The 23,672-nt window shown below is 37.4% G+C and overlaps 3 protein-coding genes across 14 annotated transcripts; 1 reads left to right on the top strand and 2 right to left on the bottom strand.

Moving 5' to 3' along the window:
- Positions 1 to 360: 360 nt before the first annotated feature.
- LOC105268541 (gustatory receptor for sugar taste 43a) lies at positions 361 to 7,319 on the top strand. 9 transcript variants are annotated; one of them, XM_011308191.1, is made up of 8 exons: positions 361 to 661; positions 2,206 to 2,412; positions 3,085 to 3,362; positions 3,600 to 3,801; positions 3,857 to 4,073; positions 4,609 to 5,053; positions 5,406 to 5,839; positions 6,633 to 7,319. In XM_011308191.1, exons 3-8 carry the CDS (start codon positions 3,317 to 3,319, stop codon positions 6,789 to 6,791), a joined length of 1,503 nt encoding a protein of 500 aa, XP_011306493.1. In that variant the 5' UTR covers positions 361 to 661; positions 2,206 to 2,412; positions 3,085 to 3,316; the 3' UTR covers positions 6,792 to 7,319. The 9 variants fall into 9 exon arrangements, with proteins under 9 accessions (XP_011306493.1, XP_011306494.1, XP_011306492.1 ...); XM_011308192.1 differs by lacking the exon at positions 361 to 661 and having other exon boundaries at positions 2,117 to 2,248; positions 3,085 to 3,125; positions 3,206 to 3,362; XM_011308190.1 differs by lacking the exon at positions 361 to 661 and having other exon boundaries at positions 2,117 to 2,412; positions 3,085 to 3,125; positions 3,206 to 3,362.
- A 65-nt stretch (positions 7,320 to 7,384) lies between these two features.
- Positions 7,385 to 13,678, bottom strand: LOC105268542 (myotubularin-related protein 4). Of its 4 annotated transcripts, none has more exons than XM_011308197.1 (5): positions 12,961 to 13,678; positions 9,661 to 12,039; positions 9,469 to 9,573; positions 9,019 to 9,203; positions 7,385 to 8,580 (listed from the first exon to the last, which is right to left on the bottom strand). In XM_011308197.1, exons 2-5 carry the CDS (start codon positions 12,031 to 12,033, stop codon positions 8,286 to 8,288), a joined length of 2,958 nt encoding a protein of 985 aa, XP_011306499.1. In that variant the 5' UTR covers positions 12,034 to 12,039; positions 12,961 to 13,678; the 3' UTR covers positions 7,385 to 8,285. The 4 variants fall into 4 exon arrangements, with proteins under 4 accessions (XP_011306499.1, XP_011306501.1, XP_011306502.1 ...); XM_011308199.1 differs by having other exon boundaries at positions 13,151 to 13,678; XM_011308200.1 differs by having other exon boundaries at positions 13,190 to 13,678.
- A 1,349-nt stretch (positions 13,679 to 15,027) lies between these two features.
- Positions 15,028 to 19,538, bottom strand: LOC105268540 (odorant receptor 2a-like). Its single transcript, XM_011308186.1, has 7 exons — positions 19,457 to 19,538; positions 18,937 to 19,399; positions 18,585 to 18,879; positions 18,429 to 18,528; positions 18,247 to 18,357; positions 17,667 to 17,822; positions 15,028 to 15,078 (listed from the first exon to the last, which is right to left on the bottom strand). Exons 1-7 carry the CDS (start codon positions 19,475 to 19,477, stop codon positions 15,028 to 15,030), a joined length of 1,197 nt encoding a protein of 398 aa, XP_011306488.1. The 5' UTR covers positions 19,478 to 19,538.
- Between the last annotated feature and the right edge of the window lie 4,134 nt (positions 19,539 to 23,672).

Genomic DNA, 23,672 nt, shown 5'->3' with positions numbered 1-23,672 from the left:
AGTCCGTATCTAAACACACACTAAACAATTCACAAAATCACTTGCACTGAGTCCCGCACTTTGTATTTTCAATGTTCACGGGAGGCGCTTGTCTTCTGCGCTCACTAGGACCCCGATGTTAACGGATTTTAGCTACGCGACGCGCGACCGACCGTTCCACGCGCGGGTCGCGGAACGACTGACTCCCCACTCAAAATGGCAGGGCTTTGGAGCCGGCGCTTGAGTGGGGGGTCCCCCCGGCGAGACTCCGCGCGTGCGCACAGAACACTCCCCATGCGCACAGAACACCCTGCATGCGCACAGAAGACCGCTCGAGGGGGGGTCGCCAGGCGATACTCCGTGCATACGCACGCGAACCATCCGTGCGCACAGAACACCGCGGGCAGTCTCAACTTGACGAGATGCGATAATTGCGAAAATTCTTAACCTAATAAATAATTCTTTCTTAAAAAAAACAGTACAATCATGTAAAATCCAATAGTCAGTGAAAAATAATTGATTGAAGAGAATTTAGCGTGTGGATTTTGGTCTTAACCATCAAAAACACTTCGATTGGATCTCTGAAACGGGAATGGGAGTATCAGATACATTGAATTACGTTCTGTTTTCTAATCCCGTCAGCTCGAATGCCGGTTCGTTTGCGAAAACTGCTGCATCAGCTGTAAGTTGCTGTTATTTTTTAAATCGTGGAAATCGGCAGCAGCCTCAGGGCCTTATTTGAAATTGGCAGGACTCAGTGGAGCAACTGCAGTCATCCTCGGGGCATAAGGGCGCCACACGCAATGGTGGGGTTTCTGTCCGTCAGGCGACTCGGTAACTGCCTCAATAGCAGTCCCGCTGTCAGACGGACCAGTCAACGGGGTCAATGTTAGTTTGTGCGTTACAAAATTGTTTTCTTTTTGATTATAAAATTTTGAATTTTGACAGTTCAGTAAATACCTCCTCAATTGTTATGCTCCCCTGATATTTTTTCAAAAATTCCGAATTTTTCTATTTCAGCGAATACCTTCTCGATTTTCATGTTCCCCTGATACTTTTTCCAAAATTTCGGATTTTCACATTTCAGTGAACACCTCCTCGATTTTCATGTTCCCTCGATACTTTTTCACAAATTTCGAATTTTCAAATTTCAGTGCATACCTCCTCTATTTCCATGTTCCGCTGATAATTTTTCACAAATTTTGTATTTTCACATTTCCGTGAATACCTCCTCGATTTTTATGCTCCCCTGATACTTTTTTGAAAATTTCGAATTTTTCTATTTCAGTGAAAACCTTTTCGATTTTTCATATTCCCCTGATACTTTTTCACAAATTTCAAATTTTCCAATTTCAGGGAATACCTCCACGATTTTCATGTTCCCCGGATATTTTTTCAAAAATTCCGAATTTTTCACTCTCAGGGAATACCTTCTCGATTTTCATGTTCCCCTGATACTTTTTTGAAAATTTCGAATTTTTAAATTTCAGTGAATACCTCCTCTATTTTCATGCTCCCCTGATAGTTTTTCAAAAATTTCAAATTTTCACATTTCAGTGAATACCTCCTCAGTTGTCATGCTCCCCTGATACTTTTTCAAAAATTTCGAATTTTTCAATTTCAGAGAATACCTCCTCGATTTTCATGTTCCCCTGATACGTTTTCACAAATTTTGTATTTTCACATTTCAGTGTATATCTCCTCGATTTTCATGATCCCCTGATACTTTCCCAAAAATTCCGAATTTGTCAATTTCAGCGAATACTTCCTCAATTGTCATGTTTCCCTGATACTTTTTTGAAAATTTCGAATTTTTAAATTTCCGTGAATACCTCCTCTCTTTTCATGTTCCTCTGATTCTTTTTCAAAAATTTCGCATTTTTCAATTTCAGCGAATACCTCCTCGATTTTCATGTTCCCCTCATACTTTTTCACAAATTTTGTATTTTCACATTTCAGTGAGTACCTCCTCGATTCTCATGTTCCCCTCATGTCAGAGGGACCAGTCGGCGGGGTGAATGTTATTTTCTGCGTTACGAAATTGATTTTTGTTTTTTTATTACAACGCAGTAAATAACATTCACCCGTCGACTGGTCCCTCTGACAGCGGGACTGCTATTGAGGCAGTTACCGAGGCGGTTGACGGGCAGACACCCCAACATTCCGTGTGGTTCCCTCTCTCTCTTGGGGTGAGATACTACGATGTCTTTGGGGTCATTCAAACAGAAAGACGTCGGTTCTCATGGATTTGTGAACACGCCTGCAGCGGGTACTTCAAACTCAAATTCTATAATTGTATGTTAAAACCTCCAAATAAAATGTCAAATTGGTTAATCTCAACATGATTAACTTGAGATCAATTATAATCAAATTGAATTGAAAAGTTGCACAATGTTTTCCGCCGTTTTGGTTCTTAGAGAGGAAGCCGATCAGGTAAGTAGTAACATTGCATCGCTTAATTCCATGGCGAATAAAAAAGAAAATGATTAGTTTTTTCAGCCTGATATTTTTGACTCATCGCAATATTTGACAGAAATTTCGAAAAATCGAAATCGAACAGTAAGAGAATTGCCAAATTCCAGAAGACACGAGATATTTATAATTACTGAAGAGTGATGTAGATCTGCTTAATCAGATATCCTGAGATTGTTGTAGATGTTTAAAAATTCCCTCTTCTTGATGAAGAATTATAAATACCATTGTTTTTTCCGTAGCCATCGATAAAACAAACATCCGTCGGAAATATGCGGGTAATAATATATGATGAGTAAACTTCTTTGTCCGCCCACACTCCAGCAGCAGTTATACTTTCCTGTTTCCATGACCTTCGAGAATGAGGGCATGTAATTTATCAATGGTTTGATATGATTGAGCAATGGTTGCATCCTTTTTTTAAAAAATGTTAAATATTCGCATTCTTCATTTACGAAAAAAACTTATTAAAACAATGAGAGAATTAATGATCATGAAGAAATATACGTAAAACAGCGTACTCCCTTCTATCTTTAATATTGGTTTTATAAAATCGATCCAGTTGATGCACTCACCGGAGTGAAAAAACAATTGTTGTCAGCGATAATGATCATATGCCTCTTATCATTGCAGGACGAATGGTCAATAATAATTACAGCCCCCATTGACAAGAGGTAAAAACAACGAGTTTATCCACCTGAATGTGTGATGGAAATAATAACAATTCCTGGCTAGTAATTTCATAACATAACAGTTCACCATCCAGATACGAACTTCTCAGTTGTATTTTCTCCATCGTAACGGAAATAAAAGTTTTTCTGGGTACAACTTTTATTCTTCTTGGCTAGATTTTCTTCTATCACGTATGCATGCTTCTTGGGATGGTATCCAACGAATGTTTCCAAGGGCGAGTGAGTACAATATGTTTTAATTTCTCTTTTTTATGATTATTTTTACATAACGAGATCGTCTGCACGCATTCATTGCAAATGTTTGAGATTTAGCGAGGGCATCATTCGAGATGGATTTCTTCTCTCCTTTTTGTATTAGGAGTAATAATAATTAGAATAACGAATAATACAGACATTTATAGGACGAAATTGAAGCTTTAGTTATCTAAAATTATTGCAATAATTCCATTTTTATAGAGGAGTTCTTGAGTGGTGTTAAAGGGTCTGACGTTTCCAAACAAGACGCAGCAATGAATAAGCAATCAAAATCGGATCTGTACCAAGGACTCTTCCCCATTTACTATTTGAGCAAAGGGTTTGGACTGCTGCCAGTACGATTCAGTCGGCAAACGAATGGGAGATACAGCTCAAAAATGCACATGATTGATATTTTTTACGGGTGAGCACGGCTAGACTATTCTTGTAGATTGTTTAATACTCGACAATTTTAACAGAGTTTGTCTCCTTTTGTTGTTCATCTGCGCTGAGATTTGGGGACTTTGGCGAGATCTCAGAGATGGATGGGTGCACAGCACTCGGCTAAAACATCAGGCGACTCTCAACGTCACCATTGGGGATGTCGTTGCTGTTGCACTTATAGCTGCCGTTGGAGTACTCGGTGCACCCTTTCGTTGGAAATATATTGAGGAGATCATGGGACGTCTCATTGACGTGAGTTGAATGACTTTTTTTTGATTAGAATAGAGACTGTATCATAGTCACGGAACCTTAAAATCTTTCAGAAATTATGTAATTTTTTTCACTTTTATTTTTTCTCCTTGATTAATACGAAATAAATATTTTCAGCACGATGTGCTGGAAAATAATTTTTCAGACACGCTCCGCTTCGCCTTGCGAAAAATCACTTTTCCGCTCTTGTTACGAAATATAGAATTAAGCTGTTGTGACACAAAATAGTATATTTCGTAACAAGTGCGGAAAAGGGATTTTCCCGTGCCTGAAAAGTTAATTTCACCTCGTGATGAAAATATATTTGCAATAAACCAAAACTATGTACTTTCATTTCATGGTTCACTGTGAGTCTCAAAAAATATCTGTCGAAGCATTTTTTCTCTTCTCGGTACTGATAATTTTTGGAAAAAATGTATTCTGTGACTATAACGAAAGGAAAGTTCATACAAATGTTTCAGATATTTGAAAGTTATAATTAAGATTTCCATGATTAACTTGTCATTTCCGTCCTTAGGCCGATGAAAAGATTGGATTCATCAATGCCAAAAAAACACGAAGATTTGCAATAATAATTTCGACAAGTGCTCTCTGTTACTTGATTACAATATCTTCTCTCGATATTTACGTATGGGATGTGCAAACCAAACTGAAGAGAAAAATGGCTGACAAAGGCCCAATCAACTACTCTCCCATATACTTTCTTTGCATGCAGGCGTTAGTGATTGAAATACAGTACACCGTTACTACGTATAATCTCAATGAACGTTTCTTGAGGTTGAACAAAAATTTGGAAAGTTTGTTAAAAACGGGAAGACATTTTACCAAGAAAGATATGAGTTTCAGTAGTGAATCTAAGGATCGGACTGCATTTACAGTGTGCACAAGGACAGAAGTTGAAGCACGACCTGCAAGAGTCTTCAGGACTCCAAAAGTGTCTGACTGGACAGTTGGTGAAGGAGGTAAGATCAAAATTATTCTATGTGACTATGAACTTTATAACATTACCAACACTGAGTAATTTTACTAATTTCTAATTCGATTTGAATAATAAAATGGAAGTACATTTCACATACACCATGTGGTATAAAAAACAATTTTCTTCAATAAAATCTTATTTAAAGATTCCGAAAACGTAAAAAGGAGATTTTCCAACGGCTTTTGCTTCGGCCGAAATTTCTGTCGTTCACGCTGAATTTATATTGAGGCCTGATAGAATTTTCCGTTATTTAATATTTTAATAATATCAGAGTTATTCCCCGCGCAGCAATTAAATGATTTCATGATAAAAAATGTTTTTTCTCATTATTATAGAAATTCGAGAAATGACGGATACATTCTCTCAGCTGATAACTGTACATTCGTCGATTTGCGACACTAACGTTCTACTGAACAAGGCATTTGGTTTACCAATTCTTGTGGTAACAATCACCTGTCTCCTTCATCTGATTATCACCCCCTACTTCTTAATGATAGAAGCAAACAGCGATAAAGAGGCACTATTCATTGCCGTACAATTGGGATGGTGTGTATTTCATATATTCCGAATGTTGATAGTGGTTCAGCCTTGTTATGCAACAACAACAGAATCGAAGAGAACTGCTGTATTAGTCAGTCAATTGCTTACTTACAACTGGGAACCAGATGTCAGGAAACAACTGGAACTTTTTTCGCTACAGCTTCTGCACAGACCTTTGGATTTTACTGCTTGTGGACTTTTTTCACTAGACCGAGCTTTAGTTACTTCGGTAGGTCTCATAATAATATAAAATTCTATGGAACAATTGTTTTTGAATTTGAATTGGCTGGGGCAAGCTTTAAGTAACGAGTTAGCAATCAATGAATGTGATCCAGTGATGCCACAGTACTGATGACCGTACTTGTAAGAGCGTCGAGCCGATGGAAACTTTTTCATTAACTTCATGAGATTATTATAATAGATATTATTATGTTTTACTTCATTCTGCTACTGAGGACAAGTCGAATATAACGCTTATACTTTCCAATGAAGAAATACAAAATAAGGAAACAAGACAGTTAATCAATGTCATTTGTGCGGGACAAAATTGTGGATGAAAGCATTCGTAGAAAGCAAAGTTTATCAGCTCATGCTCATGTTAATCTACTAATAATGTTTGAAAGTAATGTTTGGAAACGGGGCAGGACAAGAGAGGAGGAAGATTTCATGTACTCAAGTAAACCCCATTACCACAAAAGAAATTAATATCTATTTCAAGTAGACAATGCCCGATCTCCCTCCGATCATCTCTCGATCTTCATTATTTCGCTTCTACACCCTAACTAGCTACTGTATCGCCACTCTAGTCTCCATCATTACTATTATTCCATTTTATTGCTCAATAGTTCGTTATCTGAGTCGCAAAACTATTTATGGAAATGTTACGCTCTATATTTGCATAACGTTTTCCATAAAACTGATCTTGCCGAATTCTTAATAGGTCTTAATTATTCTCAAAATACTTATCAAACTTCTTCATTGGAAAAACATTAACATTAACTCCATGATTTTATTCTGTTCAGATGGCAGGTGCTGTCACAACGTATCTGGTTATCCTCATTCAATTTCAAAAGGCAGATGATACTAAAGATGAAAATAATAATATATTAAAGAATGCAACACTTCTCCTTCAAAATGTTTCATCACTTCATAATTCGACGAGTCTCAAAACAGTATCATAAGATATTATATCAATTAGTTTTATTATTGAAAATAGGTATAAGATATTTGATGCTACCAGCGAGACCTTAAGGTGGATGATGGTAATAAAAAAATTTCGTCTGCTCTAATTCTCTCCACTTATATTCCCATCCCGATACTTACTCATCCTTCGAAGTCCTTATTAGATGTTCATAAATACCCGAAGAGGATTCGTTCAATAGGAAATCGTGCATCTTTGGTTCTAGAATTTGTATTAATTCTAGTAAATTTCCAACTCCAAAGTTCAAGACTATGTTAGACCCAGTTCTCATTTTTCGTAAAATATCGAGGTCACTATATGTTGAAATAATATAATGCCATTACAGAATCAGTCTGTAGTCTGCATGATTGCTGCTTCAATGTCCGTTGGATTAGATTTCTGATGCATTCCAGGGATGTTGTTTCAGATCTCGGATCCACCAACTGTTAAAGCGACCTTATATGTCTCCGTGCGAAAATTATAGACCACAATGTTCAAATAGATCAATGTTACTGAAACGAGATTCTCTTCCTCGGTAACGACTACTCAGTAGCGAGTAGTCTGTCCATATAAAATGAATAAATGATGCTGATAATTATGCGAATCGAAGTGTATTCATAAATTTCCCATTCGGTTCATTAAAATTCATACATTTCAATTATTCTGGCCTAATGAAAATCCAATAATTCGCTCCAACAAATTATAATTGTTCCAAACATGCACGCAAATGCCATTAAGAAAAATTAAAATTGTCTCATTAAAAGAGATAAGGAGAGCATCAAATGTGTGTATTATCGATCAGATACGGAGGGACCAATACTTGGCGCCAGGACCGTAATATACAAATACAATGAGATGGATCAAAATGTATAGGTTTCATCATTAGCTTTACGATATCATGCGCAACATAGTTCCTGCTTAGATCCAGCTATTACCCCTGCTAACGATGCATCAGTCACAGCCTATAAAATTAATAACATTTTTGCCTTTTTATGTTGTAAAAACATAAAAAAGATAATAATGTATAATTTTTTTAAATAAATCCAGAATAGATCTCGTTACGCCTAGATGAAACAAAAAAATTACGACTTTGAATTATGATGAAGTTATTCTACATTGATTCTCTTCACCAATTTGGTTTTACTTCAATTTAATCATTTCTAAAACTCAATTCCACTTCCTCTCCCCCGCCATAGACAGCTACTCCAACTGCCGATTCTATACACATCATCGTACAAATATTATTAATTCTATTAATAAATATGATCGCTCAATGTTGATTTTAACGTGGTCAATGATTTCTTTTCATTACGCTCATCATATATATATAATATATATAATTATACACATATCTATATATATATATATGTCGTTTACAAATCTTTTGTATAAATACGACCCTTACTTTTTTCTCAATTTATGAATTTTGAATTGTAAGGTCTGCAAAGCTAGTTGCGGCTTCCTGTCTATTCATTGCGATTTTTGTTTTGAGTCATTAGTTCACAGCCTGACTGATCGTCGCCGGCGGTCGTGGTTCCTGCTGATTAACCAGCAACGAGGTCTCATTGCATCCCTCTTTTGACATTACTGTCATCTCTGAGTTCGATGGGGTGTCTATGGAATCATTCTCGGATATGCCGGAATGACGCATACACTGACACGAACCGGAGGGATGATGGTGAAGACGTGAGAAGCATTCGCTACAGACACGAACAGGATTGTAGAGTTGCTCAGAAGGCAATGGAGTCGAATTTTCCGAACAGTCAGCGCAAAATATCTTACCACAGCATCTGAAAATTAATTGAAAATATTGCTTGCTTTGGATCCAAAAGTGGTGGATGATGTTTCTGTTCAGAATCACACCGTAAACCTGCTGATTTTGAATCGACATGTACCTCCGAGACACCCTGTATAAATTACGACCCTAGCTGCAATTGACAATAGAATTCGTGTTTTCGATCGATAAGCACCCGAAAATTCATACCTCGATTGCAGAGCTTTTGCAGCTGCCGTGGCCAAGGCGTGATTCAGTATTTGATCGTTTTCCAAGATTTATTTTATTTCCCAAAAATTATTTTTCAAGATTTACCTCAGTTCATGGTTGCGACGATGATTCTTATTTATTTATTTATAAATGAACATCCATTCAGCCGCGCTCAACAAGTATTTCAAATATCTGATGAATACTAATTACCAAGAAAATGTTCTTCTAACCAATATTTCTTTACCTGCAATGATGTTTTCGTCGACCAAGCCAAAACTCGGTATCGCAACCCATACATCTGTTAACAGCATGATCGGGTACCCACAGGGTTGGAGCCGGTCCGAGTTCTTCTACAGCCTCCCAGGACATGTCCGATGGCAATGATTCGCCATGATCACCCACACTACCTACCGAATCTGGCAATGAACCCTACAGAAACGTAAATCTATCATTAAAATTTTCCTTCGATCTCCATTAAATGCGCAGCAAATAGGCATTCATTCTGATAAATAAGTTCTCAAACAAAAGAATGGAATTTTCACGTATCGTCGTGATGTGCAATCAGCCACAAATGTATATTTCTACGTAGCAATCTCAACTGTCAGTACCTCACGCTGTTCAAATCAATCAAAATACGATTGCGCAATGATATAACTGAATAGAGAAAAAACAATGAATTAAGCAATTCACTCACAATCTCATCAATGCGATCAGTTTCTGCAGTGTGATTAGTACAGACTTTTTGTATGAGGGCCAGCCGCGTCGTGTGTAGCTCCTTTCGTAGGGCCTCCTCTTTAACCTAAGTCATACCCAAGTCAGGCCATCCCAAAGAACAGTTAGAAAGCTATTCGATAATAAATTCAGGGATAAATGACACCTTTCTAACCTTGTGTTCAATGATGATTTGTTGAACACGCAGTTGAACGTCACAGTGAATAACAGGAAGTCCGTCTACGTCGTCCAAACTATCTGGGCTGTCCAAACAAAAGTCGTGATGGCTAGGTGATGCTGGACAAATGCTGCTCGGAGTCCTTGAAATTACTGCAGCACTCGTCTCACTGATATCACTACCTTCCTGATTTGATCGATTGCAGGAACACTGATTACGGCTGATTCCCTGATTTTCTACCCAAGGCGTTGTGTTGTCCCGTGGTAACGTCGTTTGTGTTGTGGGTGTTTCCCCGTTATCTGTCTGCAAGGCCGGTTCAATGTTCGGTATCAAAGTATCTGTAGAACTCTCCACTGACACGTCAGCTGGTAAATCATTCGTCACTTGATAGACATGATCGTTCTTCTTATGTGGATCACTTTCGAATGGTTTAGGATCTCCTCCACAGATATTGTCATCAGTGGATGTATCTTCAGTCTTATCTGATTCATTCTCGAGATTCATCGAGCCAAATTTTTTTTCAATTGAAATACTGGGATCGCTCAATCTGCGGTGCAGGTACACTACGTGATCTTGGGTGTGAATTAGATCTCCATAAGAACGTGTTTTCGTCATTTGGCCCTGGAGCTCCTCTATTTCACCCGCCTCGATGTCAATGAGAGGTACGCGCTGTTTGTCCGGCTTGGGTGATATCTCCATAGAGTCCAAGTATACCTCGGACCAAAGAACAAGATCACGAACATTGCACCGTGGCCACAATACCAGATCTTTCGAGGGTGAATACAGATGATTAACGAAAGAAACTGAATTGAGAAAACGCCACACAGAGAAGGTGTGTTCTCGGATCCTGGATTGCAGCCGCTCTTGTCGAGTGTTGCACAGAAATGTTCCAAATAATTGAGAGTACGTATGTTGTACTAATTTTACAATATACGCCGAAGACATTTGAAAACTGCACGGAAATTGTCTGATCAGCTGATGCACACAGTCCAACCACTGTAGAAAAACTGGACATCGCTCATTGGGGTCCTCACAGCCGATAGTTTGACCACATCGATCAGCAAATTTATGTCCAAAGTCTAACCATTCTCTCTCGCAAAGTATTTGAAAACCCTCCATCGTACGATAATAAGGATCAAGTAATATCTGAGCAAGCGCGACAATTTGTGGTGTGCGGTCCCATCCATCGCTGCAATGAACAAGAACTGGTCTACCATCTCGTTCGATAGCAGAGGCCACTGTGACAGCAGCCCGAAGAAGGCCAGACATATGCTGAAGCCACCTGGTACCTTCCAAAAGGCTCAACCAATTCGGTTGATCGGCATCTGACGCACAAAGCTGTCTTACAGCATGGAAACTCTTTCTGATTGAGTGAATATTTGGTAAGTTCATAAATTGTATGTCACAACTTGGGTAATACTCTGGACACTCGCACCCTCCACCTCGTGCTCTATTTGCAACAGCTGTTGTATAAGATCTTGCATCGACAATCAGAACCTTTTTCGTAGTGTTTGGTATCAACTCATCACAAGGATCAGAGTAGTTTATTGGAGATTCAATAGTTGATTCTCCGCGATCATAAGAGCAAGCGTCTGACAATGCCTTCAATAAATCTTCGTCCTCGGAACTTCGCCAACCCAGCCAACCCACTTCTGGTTGACTACTACGAGCTATCACTGCCCCATTATTTACATGTCTCCAAACCACGGCAGGAATCCTTCGAGAACTTCGGAATTTCGCTACGACCTCCAAGGTGTCGTCAGTAATGCACGCTGGTACGAGGAGTTGAGGGGGATACGATGGACACATTCGGTAGTCTTTATTTATTTGACTTATGCGCCAACTCCCATGAAGATTGAATTTTAATCGTTCCACTTCTGCATTAAAAACGGCGATATAAGTATTCGTATCTTTTCCGAGTCTCGCATACTCCTTTCCCTCTTCCATGGACCAAGCATAATAACCGAAGGCAAAAATATCTTCTACACTTTTTCTTGGATAAGTCACTTTGTGTAAACGCTTGAACCACTCTAAGCAGTGTTCATTCGTTGCAAATGCACAACTGACTGAGCGAGCATCTTTACACCCTATTTGAAGATAAAATATTTCTTTGACTTCTAGCTGCTCAATGAGACCCAGTGGTATATTGTAACATGTCTGACCGAGTTGTAGGTAGAGTCTATAGTTTGATAATGCTAAAATTCCATCAGAAGTACGACCAAGTGCAACCACAAATTCTCCACTGAGAGGAGTAAAGGGTACGGATAATGATGGATCTTCAGTTTCAAAATGAGCATGTTTTGGAAAAAGTTCAGATGCGTGTAAGTGGCAAATTGATTGCAGACTCGTCGGCTCGTCGGAACTCTCCATCACGATCTGAAAAAAGAAAACTCAATACTTTTTCTTCACCTTTCTCCTGCCATCTCAGCCTTGGGTTTCATTAGTCCAAGACTAATAATAATACAAATCATATAAATAATATAAATATAATAATATAATAATATAATAAACTTTACTAATACGAAAATGTATCTTTGGATGTTAACACGCGACGTATATATTATTGTGAAGTAAAGTCACCGATTTCGCTTTATTTTCTGATGACATGTACTGAATCGTCTCTGAGAAAATTCAATTATTTACTGTTCTTCTCCAATTATAAAATAAATAGGAATGATTTTTGTTCCACATATTTTGATTCTTCTCCTCAGAAATTGCATTTTTCGGAAAAGGGAGATTCACTCTTGAGCCTCATTATAGGAGCAAATTATTCTGATGAAAAATTCCGATCAATAACAATTCAAGGATAGTCAATTAGTCATTAATATAAACGTCAATGAAAACGAATATCAGCATTAGATCACTCAAGGACACACCTAGCGGGCGTATAATGAAAAATATTTACAACATAAGAAAATGGCATTTGGAAAAACAGCAAGATCACGTGAGTTGCAGTTTAGAGACATCTTGGTTAGATAGAACAAAATTGTTGAATATTTACAGTTTCAATTCATGAAGAATGATATCTGTGAACTGAAAATATTTCGTCAAAAATGTGTGAAAGCTACTTCCTGCTTCCACGATGGAATGGAGTGAACGACCGCATAAATTTTCACATAGTAATGTGAAATGTGAATGAGGCAATGGGAATTTTCAGTAATTCGCGAAAATACGTGACAAAGTCACAGACGCGCTCAAAAAATCCCATTGACTCATTCTCATTGAACCACTACACCGAAGAATTCAATAGAAATAGACACATGTACATTACATATCAATCTAAAAAAATAAACTCACACTTGCACTGATCGAGGTCGCTAAAGGAAAAAAATTTTCGAAAATGAAAATGAAATTGTAACAACCGTCTTTGATCGTAATATCTCTCTAATGGCGTTACACCTTTTATCGAAACGTCATGAATGATCCTCGTTTAATCAACATTGCAACAAGATAAAGTCCGTATCAATGTTTAAAAACAAAGGATTACTTTTGCAAGCAAGAGTCTATCAAGCTATGTCGCCGATACCTTCAGGTGAAACACGCAAATTCACTGACCACTGCAAACGTTAAAGCACACCAAATTCCACAAACCAATGTTGATTGGCCTACAAATGGCACCAGTTTTCACGACGATAGTCGGTCACTATTTCATTCATTTCATTCACTCCCTCGTATTGCTAAAAATGATTCTCATATCATTTTGACTTGTCACCCTTTTCCATCGATATTAGATAGACACATTGATATGACGTTTCAAGGTGCATTGAAACCAAAGCAAATGGCTCGCACGAGCCCACCCCGATTATCACTCTATTTTATAAACTTCTCTATTCTCTGTCCGCAGTCAGTGCGTGCAGGACACTCATAAAACTAGATATTTTATTTATTGATTAATACATACATCTATTTAACTCTATTTTTCATCCGCATTCAGAAATTACACATCGGTCGAGTGCGATACGACCGATACGACGGAAAAAATATCTTCGTCGTGAAAGCCAGTACAAACGAAAGGGGCACACGTATTATACCGAAGTATAAATTTAGATAGAGATGGTAGTGGTTCAGACTTTGCCACTTTGAGACTGGCTCAATGATCGTTGCTCAACTGCTACCCTCCGCGATGGAGGGCACAACAGTAGATTTGTCGGTCAAGATGGGTCAGCTCGGTGGCTAAAGTCGCAGGATCAGATCATCGTCACTAGAATACCCCAGACTTCTCCATTTTCACTATAGATTTAGGGCCCGATTTTTTTATAAGTTCACAGTGGCTAACGCATGGTAAGGTTGAGACCCCTGAATTGGTTGGGCCTTAGGCCTTAGCAATATCCAATCAGCTGACAAAAAATAATTATTAAATAAATTACCATTCAGAATTGTTTGTAATTCGTTAGGAGGTCATTGTAAAGCGGTTTTCAACGTTTGAGAGTTAATGTTTTTTTCTTTGTTAATTAATGAAAAAATTTCATAAAGCTAACCGACAAACTTTCGAAAAATCATTGAAAAAAAGAAGTTTTTCGCAATCAATTGCAAATTGTTTGTAGAATCTGAATCTATGCTGCGAATTGTTTGAGAGTTAATAGTTTATTGGGAATAATCAATTTTTTATAATGTACGGTAAACTATAAAAAATTATAAGAACATTGTACTTTGGATTTTTTTGTCTCGAATTTGAGAACATCCGATAGATGACACCACTGGATTACTATCACTCAAAGAAGGAATCGGTATTTGCTTACCTATCAGGAGTAGTGGATGAGTTGTCCGTGGAGCGCTAAATCACTTTGCTCGCTAGAGGCGGGAATTCAATAACACTGACAACTCACTTTAAATTTCAACATAATATTTCATAACTCCTTAAAGAGTTATGAATTCATAACTCTGTAAAGAGAAAGTTCCCTTGGGGATTCCCAAGAAAATAAATTCCTCAAAGAAATTCAATCGTAATCGAACAAAGCATTGCGGAGGCATTTTAAAAGACGTGGCGACAATTTTCCTCCCCAATTATTCAAAAAGTAATTGATCATTGATCATTTTTTGATGGGATTTATGTACTGTTGGTGAGGGTCAGTCACATATCATATAACGCACCTCGCAGATTCTGATGCTTCGCTATCACATCTGCTGTGGTAATTCCCAATTTAAATGGGCAAGTGGTTGAAAAATTTTCGATGCGTTTTATCAAAATCGACGTTTGCCCGCTCAAAGAGAATGTCGTGATAATAAATAAAACATAAAGTTCAGCCGGACGAAAACATCTTCGAATATCAATATCTTATATTAGTGGTATCTGATAAATCACATTGACAATATTTGATGAGTTGCCAATATTTAAATCCAGTGTAGTATGAAAATATCGATAAATCACATGACGGTTCGCAGTAATGAGAGATATCCTGCAGAAGCCTTGATTATCTGCATTGCAATTTTGATAATGAAAAATGGTTAAGAAACTTATGATTAAGTAATTTAGGTCTCACTGATGTCACGGTCGTAAGGTTGACAGCAGAGAATCCTCCAGCACTCAGGTACAGGGGGGATTGGGCTCTTTTCAGGCAGAACATGATGCTCTTTTGACAGCTGTTTGGGGCGTTGTACCATTGACACTCGTAAAATGCCCGTTCCACCTGCAAACTCTTAAAGAATTCGATTGGATAAATTCAATTTGCTATCCACCACGCCACGTTAAATTCGAAGAATCAGAAAATCGATTTTATGGATTTTTAAAAATTAATTTTCTAGAGGAAAATTCGAGAAGAAGTAGAAGATCATAGAGAAATTCCGGTTATCGAATTTCTTGGGCTGGATTGATAAATGATCCATGCTGGATTAATAAATAATTATTGCTTTACATTGGTCACAATGTGGTCTGCTAAAAGGCAATTCACGCAAACAGCTGCCAGAATTACTACTGTACATAAGAAGCATCTCGTGACGTTGGCGTAATCATCTCTTGCAAGATACTTAAATAAATATCAGAATGTCTATTAAAGTGAATAAATCATCGACAAAATTATACGTACAAGCAGTAATTGGTAATTTGTCAAGCAGAGAATGAATGTACAAGACAATAAGTATCCCAAGAAATAAATATTGAATATTTCGTTCATCTTTTCGCCGATCCTGTGGAACATTAATCACTTATATTACCGCGAGAGCATCAAAATTATCGGATATTTCCCTCTAAGTTCGTCGCAAATGAATAAACGTATCAAGTTTCCAGGTTTTATGGAAAAGTCGACAAGCTCGTTTGTTAGCAAGAGACCTAAAGGCGAATATCTGATCAATTTCGAATTTCGAGTCGCATTCGGGGGATCATTTTTTTTAGAATTGCACCACCAGACGAAGTCTATATTTAAAAAATGAAAAAGGATAGGAAGATATATTTATATATATAGGTAAGAGACAAAATAATGGAAAAATTATCGCAATAATATCGAGTATAGCTTTATCGAATGGTGCAATTTTATTATTCAATGAGGTTTTCTAATATTCCTTAACTACAAGGGAAGCTAATCGCAGATTAATCGTATATTTTTACCATATGACATTATTATGACTTTCAATGACATTTGCAAGCTCACGCCGAAATTCTTCAGAATCATCAATAACAAAGTTATCAATTCGAATTTTGAGAATTGACGTTTGTCCACCAAAATGTAATGCGGTGATTGTCAGTAGAAACAGAATACCTATCGTGATGAGAACATCGACAGTCAGAAATAAAACGACAGACGTGTAACTCAAAAAATAGGCGACTTCGTTATCAATCTTGTAGGGTCGATAGAGATGTAGAGGTAGAGGATAATTGATTGTATAGTTGTCAGTTGCATTAGTTGTCAGATCTTGGTGTGATATTGAAAAAATTCATCAGTATATTCGACAGTACCAAGTGCACAAGGAAATTCACCTGGTGATCGTCGGGATGAGATGGGAAGAGCACACATTATGCACACATAAGGTATCAAATGAACACTGAGTACTTTAAGAATCATCTCCGTGATTGAATTGTAATAATCGAACACGTCGACTTCTTGGTGATTCCGATAGTTCTTGAGATCACTGTTTCTTTCAATCAACTGAATAACTTCGGTGATAGTGTCCTGGTGAAACCACATCACAAGAAAATTGATACCCACAGCGAGCAGTGGTATACTGTCCATCAGATTATCTATAACATACTCAGAATCCCTAATATTAACAAAAACGTCGACATAAGATAACACCAATTGATAGGAAATACACAGGAATGATACGTAACACCTAAGTCCACGTTTGTCCGATTGATAACCGATCATGAACATCACTAGTTTCATCCATCTAATGATTTTTGAAGACCTCTCAGAAATCGTGGATTCCTATAACAAACTCAAGGTAGTCACCAGATCACACATCATCATTCAGAACTCACGTCAGTCATGTTATGGGACTCGACAAAATTCAACTGACGATTTAACTGCACGGAAAATTTTTGCAACCCCTGATTTCAGCTATCCTCAACTTTCAAATGCAAATTGCTGGAGTCGAACTTTGAAAACGCAAAAGCCCGCGCCTGCAGATCATGATTATTTGAGCAATCAATCATCTTATGTCGCAGCGCTTGAAGCTGGGGGGTTTCTCCATTGTCCTGAGTTTGCGTATGTTAGTATCAAAAGAAGAACAAGGGGGAAATTATTTTTACTGCAGGCCCCTGGGGTGAAATTTAGTGGAAATCGAAGAGTTCAGTATTCCTATAAATCGAGGGAGTTTTTATTACTGAGAGTTACACTGGAAGTACATTGTAAATGGTCTACTGAGGATCCAAGTAGTAATCAGATTTCAACGCCATAGATACATCAATCGTAATGTATTCACATTTGTGTGTAATAATCAACAATATAAACAGATTATTCTAGGAGAAAAGATCTGAGAACAGACAAGTAAGTCATCGCTGTTTTCACAACCTGTATGAAAAATAGATAATTAATTCTGAGTTGATAGAATTCAAGTTAATGGATACTAACATCTGTTAAAGTACTGAGACAAAACGATCCCAATTTTCCGGCTGTTAAGCCAAGAGGCTTCTGCGATCTTGCCATACATAAAATAATGAGTTTTTCTGTTTCCTTGGGCATTTCATACCACCAGCAATCGTAGTATGCTTCACACACCTTGTTACTCTGTATGAATATTAATATTTCAATATTCATGATCTAATATTTCAATAGATTCATTATTTGGGCCCATCAACACGCACAAAAATTATTTATTCCAATAAAATGACTGAATTATCTCATGAAAATCAACCATTTATGCTCATTACACTATTTTTCGTGTATTTCCTAATTATATATTCCCACTTAATCATAATTAATTATTAATATTGTTATTAGATAATATAAATAACTATTTTTGTTGAATTTTTGTTCAATAAGTAAAGGCGCTTATGAGATTGTGATGAATATTCCGTCGAAATAAAAAAAAAATCAAATGAAGTTATCGATTCGACTCTAATCATTTTTCCGGCTAATAACTTTCCCATCGCGTGGTATTTACCTCGGAGAATTTATTCTGCAGTTGATATCAGAGAATATAGAATCTTACCTCAGTAATTAAACTTTCGCCAACAACACAGTGGGCATAGAGAACCAAAAAAACGAGAAATATGAATACAAAAAATGTGGCAAGATCAGCACCTTGGCCTTTGGCATAATTCTAAAATCAAATTTCTCCACTCTATAATTTCAAAAAACTTTCAAAATCGAGGGGGAAAAAACTGAACAAACCACTAGCAACTGATATCCCAGGATGCAAACCAGAGCTGTGGCCCCAACTAAATGCGCGAGGAGTGTTTCACTGAAGGCTTCTTCAATAGTTTGTCCCATTCTGAAACCGATAAAATTGAGAAATCATGCTAAATCCATGGATACGTATAATTTTACTTCAACAATCGATTATGCTCAACGATAATATTCCCCAATTCTGCTCTACAGTTATCAGCTCCTGTTTTCAGTGATGATATCCTCATAGCAAGAACTGAAAGCCTTCCACTCACATGAAATACCAGAGTCACCATGAGACAATCAGCAGCTGTCTGTCCCAATCCACTGACAAATACAAAAGGAAATTGACTGGCATATGTAATAGTGTACGTCCGAAAATCATTGACTTCATGAAAAATATGGAAACGATAGGGCAGGAGAAATTGCCCCGTTGCATTATCCTCTGAACTGATTTCTGAAATTCATAAAAAATCATGAGAACAATTGGCTTGCAATTATTATAATAATTTACCTCCACTTTGTGGGGGCGGAGGTGGACTCGTTATCGGTTTAGCGTAATAAGATGTTGCAGTCATTGTCACAAAGGCGCACAACAATTTAACGAATAATTTGGCTTTGTTCATGTAATCGAGGAAAACTTTGCTCTCCTCCGGGCTTCTGTACATCCTTGCATCGTAATCCTTTAAAGCTTCATTAATCACTTCTCCCAGCTGCTGATTATATCTCCTGAGCATTGCCATTCGCACTAGAATTTGGGTGAACGCCATGTTCTCGGTTAAATTCTCGATTACGTGCTCCAGGTTGTCAATGAAAAGGAATAGATCAAGGTATTCGCACAACATGTTGTAGACGAAATATCCGAAATTCACGATGAAGATTAAACTGTTGGGATTTTTGGGCCAGAGGCCAAGGGCTGATAGCAGCCATTTGTTCCAACTCAAAACCCTGATTGCCTTGTCGAATTCCTCCTGATTCTGTTTGAATGGTGATTAATTAATATTGGGATTATGGATAATTTTGCAATTTCTCACTTGAATTGTACCACTTGGCATTGTTCGGAGATATCTGGGAAATAGTTATTCCTTTCGGTGATGTGCCGTGGCAAAATGACGTTTGAAGCTCAGGGCTTCGCTCAAGTGACTGTTGCCGGACAGATGAATAAAAAATAGCGCTATTAGAAGACCCCATCAGGGTAATTATCTTCGTCCCCAGGGAACTTCTCCACCTGCTCCACGGAGGCTTTTTTGCGGCTAATCGCGCTTTGTTAAAACTACTCTCGGAGATTGATTCATTTAATATCGCAAGATCATGACAATTCCAATGTTTCATTATTATCGCTTTTCGTATTATTGCATTATAAATAATGGAAAATAATGGATAAGGAAGGATAATCGAGGAAATAACTATTTATCTGTTATCTCTAGTAAATATCGCCTTTCGATTTTTTAAAAACTAGAGACTATAGAGATAAATGTGGAAATAGAAATATTTATTTAAGAAAGATTAAGTCGTAATTATTGAAAGCGAATGAATATGAATAAAGTAAATTGATAGAGTTGGAATTAATCCAGCTTATATAATAATTAATGGTATCACAATATTGATTAATAATTTTGCACGTGAATACAGATTTAGTGAGATAGTGAATGATTTTTTTTTTTTTTGTTGAAAAACGTTGGAGATGCTGATGCAATTAAAAAAGCAGCACCTGAAGAGGGACAGGTAGTTATTTTTCTCCCCCTGAAATGATAGTAAAGAAGGTGGGGCGGACTCCTGGAAAAAAATGTTTTGGTACTTCAGAAGTTTCAGTGTATACGAGGGGAAGGCTGTTCTCGTAACAGAAAAAACTTTTCTCTGTTAATTATGCACCTGAGGTGGGCAGATTACGCCGATCACCCTGAGGCTTCTTTTTTTTTTGCTTTTCAATTGGAGATCAAAAGTTTTTTTCTATCGGTGAGAAGACCACACCTGGGGACGACTATTTTTGTTCCTTTGTGGCGAGCGACTTTACGTCTGCAATTTGGTAAAAAAACTTTAAAGCGAAATTGAGGGGAAAAATCCAGGGGAAAACAGTGAGAAAACAGCAATGCGTACATCGAACATCGCATGAACTTCAATGAAATTATCTTTTAATAATAAATATGCGCAGGGGTGCGAGAGCTTCTGGGGAAATCCCCAGGTTAGTCACTTCGAGGCGGACGTCACGGAATCATTTCATCTAGAATATGTCCATACAATTTGTTCATCAGTCAAAATTGTACAAAAGACTACACCGGACAATCCTGGGAATAAATTTCCCATGAAATAACGCCTGATAGTGGCAGTTTTATTATTCACTCCGACAATTGGAGGCCGCAATTGTCTACCTGGATAGCGCATTCTCGTCTTCTCGGCGGGAGGTAATCATTACCACGAATACTTGTGTATCCATTGACCTTCTTCAGGAGGTGTGAAAGACAATTGAAAATCCAGGTAATTACCCTGACCCGAACTCCACTTGCCACGTGTCTTTATTTTAGGGATTAAGCCCGTCGGAGTGACTCGTAGTGCCCCAATCTCACACCCTCTCTCTTCTTTTATGGTGATTTGAAATAATCCCGGATATTTTCTTCGGTGAAATGTTTTCAAGTGAATGGTTTTATTAGGTGATGACTTTACTGCTGGTGACAGGTGCTCGTTGACCGGCGGTCAATAGCAGGTCAATAGCAGGTCAATAGCTCATGACCGCCATAAACCCTTTTCCTTTCAGACAATTGCCAAGCCTTTTTATTGCAGGTATGATGTACAATGGAATTACCTGCCATTTCCTTAAATAGGGGATTTCCCTCCGGCGGATTAAAGACGTGCAGTCTAATTACCGCAGGTATTTACGATTTCTCTGTATTTTCGTCTTTGTTGTCACTTTCAGGTAAATTCATGACTCATTGAGACCTTCAGTGAATTCAGGGAGAAAGTCATTGAGACGAGTTTGTGCGTGAATTTTGACACGTGTCGTTTTTACTATTTTTTTCCTGTACTTTTGTAGATATTGCAAGTTCTGATGGAATGGAATTTCACGTTTTACGGAATTTATGCAGTTCAAAATCAAAATAATTGCAAGGGATTTTTTAAATATTCGGAGTATTTGAAGTTGTATGAATAATTTGGATATATGTGCTGTTCTACATGGAGAGAAAAATACCGGAAAAATTACGCAACTTTTACGAATCCCAGAAAAAATATCCCGGGGAAAAAATATCCCACACATTCAAAACGTGTTAAAACTCGCTCAATTTAATTATTTTTTAATTTAATTATTTTTTTCGTTGTCTATTTTTTCAGGGACTCTAATTTTCCTATGGTCTATCAAATTGGGTGGGTTTTGGGTGTGTGGGCTATTTTTTCCGGGGATATTTTTTCCGTCTACCACTTTTACGTATTCGTGGGGTGGCCTTGCTTTTCGGGAAAAAGTACTCGAGGTACCGTAAAATTGTCCTGAACGTTTCGTAAAAATTCCTGCTCGATACGAAAATTTTTACGGAACTTACAGTATTTTTTCGCGAAAACCAAGGTCACCCCACGAATACGTTAAAGTTCCGTAATTTTTCCGGTAGTTTTCTTTCTGTGTACACTGAGAAAAAAAAATTCTTTATCCAAGAATATTTACTAACCACAAGAAAATATATTTTTTATTAGTAAGTCTTATGGGAGTATTTACACACGGAGAGAAATATTCAATGAAAATTATGTGTCTTTTCCGTAATTCTGGAGCAAAATATAGCTGTCGGAAATTTTACGGAACTGTCACGTAATTTTTATCTAAAAGTACGAAATTTTTCTTCGGCTTTCGGTAATTTTAATCTGAATTACCTATGAAAAAATTACGATACCGTCACTTAAATTTTTCGAGTCGATTCCATAATCGGTACACTGAGAGAAATATTCAATAAAAATTACGTGTATTTTCCGTAATTCTGGAGCGAAATGTGGTTGTCGGAAATTTTACGGACCTGTCACGTAATTTTTATCTAAAGTCACGGAAATTTTCCGCGGTGTTCCGTAATTTTTATCTGAATAATCGGTCAAAAATAACGATACCGTCATTTAAATTTTTCGAATCAACTCCGTAATCGGTAAGTGAACTGAAAGTTCCGTAATTTTTACTAAATATTTCTCTCCGTGTAAGAGAACTGAAAGTTCCGTAATTTTTACTAAATATTTCTCTCCGTGCACAGTGAATTTTTATATTTACTGGTGGAAAGAAAATATTCTTGGCAAAAGTAATTTTTTTAGTGTACTACATGACTATTAAACAAAATCATTTTTTAAATAATGCAAATGTTCAATAAGTTCCTGTTGAGAATAAAACGGCGTGCATGTCTTTTATTTGAAAAGTTATTCTTAAAAATCATTGTTATTAAATTATGATTAATCATTCTTGATTTTCCGCGTGAGTAAAATCGGGATTGATTATTTTCATAAAAAACAATAATTACCAACAGTTTCAATGATATTTATTTACTAAATTTACACTGAGTTGTTATTTTCATTCAGTTTTTGGAAATGGCAATTGACAATTTATTTAACATAAGCTTCTGAAGTTAATCCTTCGATGTTTTGAGATAATAAATTTCTCGAATTAAAATGTGAAATTGCGAAATTGTCCAATTAAAAAAGGTGAATATTAAATGAAAAAATTGGCAAATGTAAATAATTTAAAAGCTGACTATTTGTTGGAAATGAGCAAAAACGAGGGGAGGGGGAAAGGGCACACTGAACTGACCAGTGACCGATCACCCCCACCCCAATGGTCAATGGGGTTGAGGCCCGACGGGCCCTTAAAAGGCCCTCGCCCCGACGAATTTTTCATCATAACGCTCTCGCAATTAGTAAAGCAAGCACATATTTCGTGTCACTCCCAAAACCAACCGGAGAATTGAAGTAGTGATCCATTTGGGAAATAACTCTGCCAGTGATCCATATAAACCAGTGTCAGTGATTTATCTAAATATAATCAGTGATAACTGAGTCTTCGTCTTCGCCATCAACTTTGAATCTTCTGCAAATCCCAGAAGACTACGAGGACATCCAGGACGCTGAAGAGACCAAAGAATCACCACGACATGTGTTCAGTGCCAGTACCACAGATGAATCAGAAGCAGATCGAGATGTTCAGGGGTACCTCAACGATGACTACCTTTACGAGTTCTTCAGAGACTACCTCCAGGGGTACCTCAACGATGACTACCTTTACGAGTTCTTCAGAGA

The sequence above is a fragment of the Fopius arisanus genome, unplaced genomic scaffold, assembly GCF_000806365.1.
Source record: "Fopius arisanus strain USDA-PBARC FA_bdor unplaced genomic scaffold, ASM80636v1 scaffold00058, whole genome shotgun sequence".
Classification (NCBI taxonomy): Eukaryota; Metazoa; Arthropoda; class Insecta; order Hymenoptera; family Braconidae; genus Fopius; species Fopius arisanus.
This window is presented reverse-complemented; position numbering and strand designations above follow the sequence as displayed.

Bases quoted from the DNA above. Each gene is read 5' to 3' on its own strand.
- LOC105268541 (XM_011308191.1), top strand. From the start codon at position 3,317: ATGCATGCTTCTTGGGATGGTATCCAACGAATGTTTCCAAGGGCGA. The intron at 3,363-3,599 runs GTGAGTACAATA...CCATTTTTATAG, and splicing joins ACGAATGTTTCCAAGGGCGA to AGGAGTTCTTGAGTGGTGTT. The intron at 3,802-3,856 runs GTGAGCACGGCT...CAATTTTAACAG, and splicing joins ATGATTGATATTTTTTACGG to AGTTTGTCTCCTTTTGTTGT.
- LOC105268542 (XM_011308197.1), bottom strand. From the start codon at position 12,033: ATGGAGAGTTCCGACGAGCCGACGAGTCTGCAATCAATTTGCCACTTA. The intron at 9,574-9,660 runs GTTAGAAAGGTG...GGTATGACTTAG, and splicing joins AAATCATCATTGAACACAAG to GTTAAAGAGGAGGCCCTACG. The intron at 9,204-9,468 runs GTGAGTGAATTG...ACGTTTCTGTAG, and splicing joins CTGATCGCATTGATGAGATT to GGTTCATTGCCAGATTCGGT.
- LOC105268540 (XM_011308186.1), bottom strand. From the start codon at position 19,477: ATGCCAAGTGGTACAATTCAA. The intron at 19,400-19,456 runs GTGAGAAATTGC...CCATTCAAACAG, and splicing joins TGCCAAGTGGTACAATTCAA to AATCAGGAGGAATTCGACAA. The intron at 18,358-18,428 runs GTTTGTTCAGTT...ATTTGATTTTAG, and splicing joins TGGGATATCAGTTGCTAGTG to AATTATGCCAAAGGCCAAGG.